The sequence below is a fragment of the Rhea americana genome, unplaced genomic scaffold, assembly GCF_003343005.1.
Source record: "Rhea americana isolate MKP2758 unplaced genomic scaffold, rheAme1 scaffold_45, whole genome shotgun sequence".
In the NCBI taxonomy this organism is placed as follows: domain Eukaryota; kingdom Metazoa; phylum Chordata; class Aves; order Rheiformes; family Rheidae; genus Rhea; species Rhea americana.
This window is the reverse complement of record NW_028186590.1, coordinates 1,695,857-1,705,946: the sequence shown is the minus strand read 5'-3', so window position 1 is coordinate 1,705,946 and position 10,090 is coordinate 1,695,857. Positions and strand designations below refer to the sequence as shown.

Here is a 10,090-nt window from a genome sequence, read left to right as displayed (position 1 = left end):
ACACTTAGTTGGGACACATTGCATTTTCCTTCTTTGGGAGGAGTGAAGACTGAATAAATCACTTGAAACACAGAATAACTGAGGTTGGAAGCAACCTCTGGAAGTCTTCTAGTCCAACCCCTGCACAAAGCAGGTCTAATTAAATCATGTTGTTCAGGAACCTGCCCAGTTGGGCTTTTAGTTTCTACAAGGATGTAGACTCCACAACCTCCCTGGGCAACCTGTCCCAATGTCCAGTCATCCTCATGATGAAAATGCTTTTCCTCATGTCTAACTGGAACTTCCCATTTCTTTGCTGAGCCTGTTGCCTACTGTTCTATCACTGTAAACTTTCAAGAAAATATAACRGAATAGTTGTATTAGATGAGGATACTATTTAATTTTCTTTAAATTGCATACCTCTGTCACTCACAGCTGCTAACCRCAAGAATCTCCATAGTCATAAGCAGGCCCTTTCTTAAACTAGTTGAGAAGCAGGGAGATACACATACAGGTAAGTCTCATGTATTAGAATAAGTGTCTGTGCATCTCTCTTCCCTTTAGAGAATATCAGCAGTTATCTAAAAGGAAAGAAAATAAAACAATCTGCTTCAAAGGGTCAGTCAGGAGAACAATATATTTATAAAGGTGAGTCAGTTCCAGGACCCAAGAGTTGAATTTAATTTTCAGTGAAATACTATGAGAAACTCTGCTGAGTCTGGGTTTAGAGCAGCAGCGTGGTTTGCAGGCACTTCCCCTAGCGATCCCAAATCGCTACATGCTGGTTCACTTTACTAAGAGCTTTTAACATGCATAACCTAGATCTTTTCTGGAGAAAATTAAGCAACTGACTCTGAACTACATGTTGCAAAATGCACTTCAACCTGCAAGAAAACACAAAGGTCTGAACCAACCATTGGTCTTATACACAACTTCAATATCAGGAATATCTTGTCCAGAGGACCAGACTAAATCTAACCTGAAGTAACCCTGAAACCACATAAATAAAGGCACCTCAGCACTAACTGCTTCTACTAACTGATTGGTAATGGGCCAAATTAATTGTTAGTGTAAGTACAGTCATAAATGCAACAATTCCATCACTACAGATCTCGATCCAAATTTCTTCAAATAGTTACAAATCGAAGAAGAGGCAATACTGTTTCAGATTGAACATTGAGATATAAGGATCCTACAGAAAAGGAGGTCACAAAAATAAACTCAAACTAATTCAGTTTGTATTTAAAAATACAGACAAATGATTGACATCTGTAAATATATCAGAGTGAACTGACTATATTACCCAGACCAAAAGTCATTCAAACTATAGGACAAAACCAATGAAAAAAAAGGCAAACAGGCAATAAAACAGTCAGAAACTGCTCAGAAAGAGGTTTATGCTGGAAATTACAATGTCTCTAATAACCAGAGGAGTAAGAATCTAGAATTATTCTCCAACAGGAACATCAGGAAAAAAACTAGTAGAGTTTTAAAAAGGAGCTTTATCAGTTTGATGTGATGACTTACAACAGCAGACATCTTGTTTTACACAKTTCAGAGAGTCATCCTGCTTCCAAAACCATGAGACACACATGCTGAATTGGAAAGGCCTGCACGCACATGCTGCCGTACAAAGACAGAATACGAACACTTCTATACTCGACCTTTGGTTACACAAACTATGCTAAACAGAGCAGTAGCTCAGAAATCCCATGCTACCAAGTTTTTCCTATTTGTTGATTCAATCCACCATGCTCCTCTGGCAACACAAATATTACATTCAATCTCCACTAACTACAAGGATAGACAGTATACTAGAACTTACTCAAATTGAGAGACACTGCAATAGTCGTGCTACTACCTATGTCTTTTGACTTATTCTGGAAGCTCCCACTTTTTCCTGACATYAGTTTCTAAGGGAACATATCTAGACCTAAAGGTTCAGCTTGAAACCAGAGAGGTAGCATCTTTCTCATAAAGGTGTCACCTTTTTCATTACATGAGCTTTCCACTTCTCTGAACCTGTTCTGTGAATTTACTGCTTTTTAAAGAATAAGCAGAAAAGAAACAAGTTAAGGGGAGCACCAGTAATTATACTGCCATGCTAAGCTTCTAAACCACCTTTGAGTAATCATTTGAATCAGAAGGCTAAGACAAGCAAAAGACTTTCTTCTCTTCAGAGTCCTTTCTATTAAAGTTAACACATTACCATTTTCTACCTTCTTTCTCAATGATTTCAGAGAGAAAAGGAGGACACAGTTCAAGAGACTGCTTTTTTTGCTAAGTAATTAAAAYACTCTCTGTGTTTTTCTAGACCTCTTAAACCTTCCTCAGTCCTCCTCCTCCCACAAAGAGTGAAATTACAACCTATTCTAAAAGAGGGACAGGCCCAGTTTATTACATATACTTCAGCTGCAACAGCTCAGTACCAGCTCCAGGTCAAAATCTAGAGAAAGGTTAACTTTAATAAGCTCTAGACGAAGATCAACAGTAACATAAAGACAGAGGCTAGCTAACTAAGTGTGCTATGTAACAGCATCTTACGCCTTTTTCTCCTAAACTCCTGCCCAATCCTACCTTTTTCATGTTCCACTTCCCAAAAATATCCATCTCAGAGCTGATACAAAGATAACCAACTTGCAGCAAGAAGAATTATATGCATCCCAAAGCAGGTAAGCATGAAATTCTGCTGTTACCTTACCTGAATGGACTCAGTTTGTTAAGAAATGAAACAAAACAAAAAGCCCAACAACCAAAAGCTGTCTTGCATTCTGATAAGGTTAAGAAGAAAAATATATTTTATTCTTGCTAAAATCTTTCTAAGACAAGTTCTTCTATAATGAAAAAAACGAGCTATCATTAAATCAACAGTGACTCATATTGTTCACTGTCTGTAAACACTGACACAGCCTCAGATTTGTCTAAAACAAACATCATTAGGGCTAAAAATTGACAGGTATTTTTACTGTAGTCTGTCAGAAGGTTTACAGAAAGCCAATATACCACAATGCTAGATGACCAATAATCTCTAACGCCTTAGAAATAAGCAACAAAGCATTATTTCCCACATAGTCATGGGTAAGGCGGGCCTTAGAAAGGAATCTGGGAACAACCAGGCTGTAGCAAAGGAAAGGGATGTTTAAAAGCCTTCTACAGAGACCAGGTGGAAGAAGAGAGGAAGTCAGGAAAGTGTCTTCTTTCACTGAGGAAGTACAGTACAGTAAGTAGAGGAGAAGAGCTGGTGGTGGTGTTCTCCACTGTCAAATTGATAAATTAATAAGATAACTGGGGCAGCAACACTTTAAAAAGCCTCAAGAGACGTGCCTGTATTATTTCACRCAAAAGGGATTACAGCAATTGAAATATGAAAGCATAAAGACCTGGATAAGAATATAAGCTACCCTCAAAATCTACCTAACTTCTCTCTTCTGCCATCAGACAATAAATATTTTATTAAAACTTACATTTTAGGCCAAATTATTTGAGCATTTCATTTTAAATCCTAGAAAATACCTGCCTTTCCAATAAAGAACAAATTTTCAAACCACTATAAAAACAGTCAATAGTACGTGAAGCCACACTACATGACACCATCTATTAAGGTCTTTCCAACATCAGCCATCCGCCACCACAGTATAGTTTGAAATAATACACTACCTACCCTCTTTGAAACAAATCCACATTGAAGAATTTGTGGAGCTCCACGGAGAATTCTACCATAGCCTGAACTTCACTCATGTTTATGAGGATGAAGAAGTCAAAACTTGTCAGCACCTTAGTTACTGAAAACAAACAGAAAACAAACKTTTTAGAAACATAAGTGCAGAATAACACCTATCTGGCCCTTCCAGGCCCTCTCTTGCCCCATCCCCACCCCTGTAACACAGTTTTTCACAGTTTCCTTAAATATATATACCCTGGGATAAGCAAGAATGTAGCATGCACCCAGTGCTTAGCATGTGCCCACCACTACTCACCATATTTGTAACATTTGACTCCTTTGCAACAAAGATACTAGGAAAGTATCACATCACCACCAGCACAATGCAATCCTGAAACTCCCTGATCCCCACCTGCCGCAGCTCTGCCCTGGCACCTTGCCAGGAGATGAAGATGCACTGCCAGCAACAAGGGAAATAGCGTGGTCTCCTTTCAGCCCTGCTTGAAGCAGAATGACCACGCAGGTGGCACTGACTCAGCTCCRACACGAGGACAAGGACAGCTGAATTACCATGTGGTCCCACTGACCAGTTCAGGGAGGACTATCCAAGGAGAGATTGTAGAAGGATGGCAGCRGTTAAGGACGGAAACATGCCCATCCTTACCTAATTCTTGCTAAAGTAAAGTGTTAATTCTCACTGTCTTCTCTTTGCAGGCACAGGCTGGCACTTTGCTGCTGACTTTCAAACGCCTGCTGATACTTAAATTAAAATCCKACAGACTCTGGCTGAGTTATTCTGTTTTTCCTTCAACGGTATTAATTGGATTAATAAAATAAACTACTGTCTCCACAAACACTGTCTTCAAACTTCCAACTTCCTGCAAGTGCTGTCCGGATTGAGGAATAAACAAAACAAGCCCCGTCCCTCCCCAAACCGGATGATCCTTCATGCACATTAGTTCCTGTTCTGGGTCTAATGTAGAAGCAGTGAGCACAAAAGCTGAACTGGCCTGAGCTTGAAAGAGTTATGTTTTTTTCTTCTAAGAGTTTGAAAAAGCACTTGGAAGCTTGTGAAGCAGCAGGTGGTACTAGTGAGACAGAAAACAGAGTAGCTGGCAGAGAAAAATCACACCAAAACAAATTTTGGTCACCTGAAATAAAGCTATCTTTAGGGGCTACCCTCCAGCCTAACAAATAAGCTTACACGGCATCCAGGCCAAAGATAAGATGTACCTTGCTGTGCTCACTTTGGAGGAGCTGGCAGCTTTCAGGTCTAGCTAAACAGCATTGTAGTCCAGGTTTAGATTTTTTAACTATAAACAAGCAGTGAATTCTGACCTTGGTTTAACAGCCAACATGAGTACTCTGCAGGCACTTTACTAAAAACACAGCAAAAACGAGAAGCTAGTACTGCTGAAGTAATACAGGATAGGAAAACAGGAGTTCTGCTTCAGAAGCTGAGTTATCACAGTATGAAGAACTTGGATCAAGGGTCCTTTGTGCCAGACCAAAACCAGACAATCTAGATGACAGAGTTAACGCAGCTTGTCCAAAACCCCTAGGTTGATTAAAATTTAAATCACGGGGACTTTGCTAGACTAATTCAATGACACCACAAGTTTTGCCAGAGTATCTCATACTAASACTCTCTCTAATATCCTACAGGGTTTTGAAACAACTCCTTCTTCCACTGCTCTCTCTCCAAGACTATTGCATAGGAATGTTCTTATTGGTCTTCAAAGCCCAAATCGAGAAGCCCTGCTTTTTCCTGTGGCACCCTAGTTCTCCGGGGTTGCCATGTAYGATTACGTGTTTCACCCACATGATGCAGCATGTCTTCTGCAAACAGCCAGGCCCACCAGTCATCAAGTACATAAGGGAATCTGATCTACCATCAAGAGGARATCCTAGACCTGCCACATCCCTGAGAAGAGGCTTCTGTGCAACAAACCTTGCAGGCAGCATATAACAACATATGATGAAACTGTCCAGTACCTCAGAAAGCACCTCACTGTGAAATACTCAGGAAGAGGCAAAAGTATTTAAGAAGGCCAAGGATGCCACAGGTCAGTCTTGACTGACTTGCATTTTGATGAAACTAACCACAGCCTCAAGAGATGAAGATACCACATCATCACATGCCTCTGACTCCCCAGTTCAACAAATGGCACTGTATGCATCCCTAACAGCTCACCTCCATCAAGAGAAGGAAAAAGTCCCCACTGTGCCTGCATGAGCTAAGCAGTTACACTGCAGTCACTCCCAAATGCTTCTGTTCCCTCAAGTCCCCAGGAGGAAACTCAGAACAATATAGAACAGGTCCAGTTAGATAAATTTGAAAGCCCATTTTATGAATGAGACGTCAACAAAAGAAGCTGGCATGCGCCATATCCTGCATTACTTTCAAAAGGGCTGCCTGGTGAACTTGTGGGATATCTATCCTATTTAATACATCTCTAGCTCTGGCCGCTCCCTTCCTACACCACTGAGCTGACCTGGCATCCTTTGCCACTAATAATTGCTCAGGCAGGCAATCAAGACTGAACACAGGTCCAGCAAGCAAACACCTGCACAGCAAGACACTGCATGTTTTAATCCAGTAACATACCCCTTGCTCAGTTACCAACAATAGTTGGAAAAGCGATACCCATGGCTTGCTCCACTATCAATTGCAAAAGCAACCTCAACAGAATTGCATATCCAGAAAGCAATGCTGCATGCTGCAGTAAGTACCTGAGATTGCAGTCTATTAACTGACCCTCAAGGACTGCTTTTTTTTTTGCCAGCCATCAGCTAGTTGCAAGTACACCTTAATCTGGGTGAAGAGAAACATTGGGCTGACATAAAGCAGAAGCATATGAACCATCAGAGCCACTGGAAGAACAGCAGGTGTGTTGCCAGAGCAGCCAACAGATTCTGCAGTAAGCCCACACTAYAGTAAGCCACTCGGTCCTTTTTCGCAAACTGAGGTTTGGCATTAAGTCTGCCCTCAGTGGTTCTTCCTCTTCTTGCTGATGGACAAACACATTTCACCCATATGTAGCTCTTGATTTGTGGCAGCACAAGGTTTCCAGCAGGTGGTTAGATTGTCAGTGATTGACTTTATATCAAAACACCAAGGGCAAGCAGGATCACCAAGAAGCGGTACTATAACTCTGCTAATCTCAGTAAATCTAGTATCACCCTAGGCAAAATAAAACAGGATGTCATCATGTATTTTCTCAAAACATTGAACTTTGATAGCACTAAACAGCCCCTTTGATCTCCTGGAGCCTAGAAGTTCTCTCTTTTGCAGTTGTTCATGATCATTTTCCAATTGCAGTATGACTGCTTGTGTCACTACTCACTGTTCTTCTCACGTGCCCACAGAGTCCATTGGACAGGCACATACCCAGAGATACGGGGGAGAAAAAAGCTATTTCAGATGTAGTCTATCAGTCTGCATACTTGAGTGTGGCTGCACAATGAAAACAGTCATTAAGGTCCTTGAAAAGTTGTATGGACAGTATCAAAGCCTTCCATAGTGGGTGGGGGTTAGGTCAGTCACCCTCTACTTGCTCTAGTCCTGTAGCAGCTTGGAAGCCAAATGCATTGGTGCCACCTACCACTACTACCACAACTGTCACAAGGAGACAGTTGAACATGGAAACAGAGTCAGCAGCATAAGGAATCCACTGCCAAAAATCCCATACTGCACTTGAGTCAAGTAACCCATGAGAAGCTCAGGGTCAGAAGTCAGAAAGGTGCAAGGCAGGACACACAGCTCAATGTCCAAGCCTCACAAGAAAACAAAGCCACTACCATGTGGTCAACCTGGCAAAGATCATGCATCTAACTTAGTCGACTAAGTTCAAAATATCCTTTATCAGAAGACACAGATGTCCAAGGATCCAGTATAAGCAAGAAACCTAAGCAGCAGAACTGCTAAAAGGGAYAGTTGCACTGAGAGAGCCAGTACACACGACCAGTTTGTTTTCAGCTTTACGTTACATTCCTTAAAGTATAAAGTCTGGATCAGCTGTATCCTGCCTGAAGAGGGTAAGAGCAGGCTGCTCTTTCCCTGGAGAGAAACTWAGTACGTTTCAGGACACGAGGTTCTAGAAAGCTTTTCAGATTGTCGAGTGCTGTGGAAAAGAAGGAAGTCACAGCAAGAAGCCTGGAGCTCGCAATTCAAGCTGAGACTGCTGAAAAGAGCAAGGAACAGACAYCCAGCTCAGGGTGACAGAAGGAAAAACATACAAAGAAACGAATAGGACTGAGCAGTTTTCTACAAGTCACTGAGCTAGCTGAAATAAAGTGAGACATACGGCAGCAGCAGAATTATTTATAAATTTTCCCTATTTCTGTTCTGTTTTGCCTAGTCATTTTGAGTTTTCTCCATTTAAAATATTTAGCATTCTAACTTCTATTCTACTGAAAACCTTCAGTTTTCTTTGTGCAATTCATATTAAAAGAAGGTCTATGCAGATGCATTTTAAGACCTCAGCTGGCTCCAGACTCTGTCCTCACCACCTTGCCAGGCTCCTGACTCGCAGCCTTACCGCTTTTGCGCTAGCATAAGCATTCGCATGGTCAGCACAGACAGCTTCATCAGGCACCGGAGCCAACCGAAAACTAACCATTCCAGCAAAGACCTTGTTAGTTCCCTTAGCCAGCCGAGCCCGTGCTCACACAACTGGCAGCAGCACTTAACAATACATCGACAGAGGAGACAAAAATCACCTCCTCTATGTCACTGTTGCTTTAAGTTCAAGCAAATTATATATCCCTGAGACGCACAATCTTCTTTTCACCTCCTCTAAACCAGTGTGTGCTCRTGCCACTTCTGTCAAAAATGTGGAAAAAATGGATGCTAACATGAGGCAGGCAGACAGGAGGAAGAAATCACCTTTCCTACAATAATTCTTTACATTCAGAAAAAAGAAAAAGAATAAGCACACACATTTCTAAGACTCTTAACATTTAACCATATTAAGCTTTATATTGATTTTTTTCAGCTCAGTTCATTTTTATGACAGTCACCAGGTTTATGGACTCAAAGCACTGTCAAAATCTTTCCAATCAGTGCAAAGAAACACAGGCTTTGAACTGYGTAACAGAAAGCCTCATATAGCAATTAAAATACTTCAAGGTAGAAACTCAAATCTGGACAACCTTTAATTTCTGTTAATCACACAAAGCTCAACTAAAAATATAAACCCATTTGAGGTATTTCTTTATACACATTACGTTCAAATTTACAGCTAACTTCCACTGACTGACTTCAATGACAATAAATCTCTGCAACTCATTTAAACCCTTAATAAGCTGATTGCTACATTTTAAAGCATACAATTAACATTCAGAAACAGAGATACTGAATGAACATTTGTCTGAAAGCTTCATTAAAAGCTCTCTCCATTTGAACAACRGAAGTTAATGCAGCATGTAAACATGCATCAGAAGCTCTGCTGATGATGGAGGAGAGCATCCCAACCCACTGCCTAGGACAAACGGGAGGTTTCCCTGCTCTTGGGTGCTACTTACACTCGCTCACCTTAGAACTTGCACAAATCAAAGCACTATCGCAAAATCCAATAACCCTTAAGCACTAAGACTGAACAGCTCCAGTAGTTAAAATGTCAGCTAAAGCCGCTTGGTCCTACATTGAGAACCCAAATTCTACTTTGCTTTACTCTTACCAGAGTGTATTTATGTGAACAGTTTCTTAAGAAGGAAAATCTCCCACGTGTCCTGGTCAGTCTGTGCTGTTCCCACACTAGCTTACCACTCCCTTATTTATCCAAACTAATACTTTCTGGAGCAACAATATAAAATGGATCACAGAAATATCAGATTCAAAAATCCCTCAAAAAGGAAAATGAAATGTTTCTTGATTCTGTTTTTTCCTAAATAGATCATTTTAATAATACTTTACAGCAGCTGCATCAGTACACCTAAGAGGACAATGAAAAGACAGATGCAGATGTACAGAAACCTCCTAAAACAGCTTTATTCTCTGAGAAATGCTTGTGTATCAGTGCCATTAATCTAGCTAGCTGTATTGGAAATTGCAAGAGAAAGCTAAAAACAAAATCACAGTACATTCAAAGAATCTCTTACCTCTACTGGCATAATCTCCATTTTAGTATGTTAATTAACCAGTCTTCTAGTTCTTCATTATTGCTGTCAAAAACATACTGCTTGAACTAAAAAAAAAAAAGTTTTACTTAGAATAAGACCTCTAGAATTTTCAGTACTTATACTCCCTATTCTTTCCTTACGTTCCAACAACACATCCCATCATGTCCTTTCCAACAAACATACACACATCTTCTGCAAGCCAATTCGTCCTTAATTCCTGCACTGCCGTTTTCACCTCTTTACAAGCGCAGCAGTCCAACATTCATTAAAAAAAAAAAAAAAAAAAAAAAACTCACTTTGTGGAGCCCATGCTTTGGAAAAGTTGAT

The 10,090-nt window shown here is 40.6% G+C and overlaps 1 protein-coding gene across 5 annotated transcripts in view; it reads right to left on the bottom strand.

Moving 5' to 3' along the window:
• Positions 1–9,830, bottom strand: part of FAM135A (family with sequence similarity 135 member A) — a 68,257-nt gene extending 58,427 nt beyond the window's left edge. For 3 of the 5 annotated variants that reach the window (XM_085316031.1, XM_085316034.1, XM_085316035.1), the window contains exons 1-2: positions 9,743–9,830; positions 3,641–3,761 (exon numbers count right to left, since the gene is read on the bottom strand). In XM_085316031.1, coding sequence (XP_085172157.1) covers positions 3,641–3,717 — 77 coding nt within the window. In that variant the 5' untranslated portion in view covers positions 3,718–3,761; positions 9,743–9,830. Of the gene's footprint in view, positions 1–3,640; positions 3,762–9,742 lie in introns of those variants that run through there. The other 2 variants (XM_085316032.1, XM_085316033.1) reach the window with 2 other exon arrangements.
• Positions 9,831–10,090: the final 260 nt, after the last annotated feature.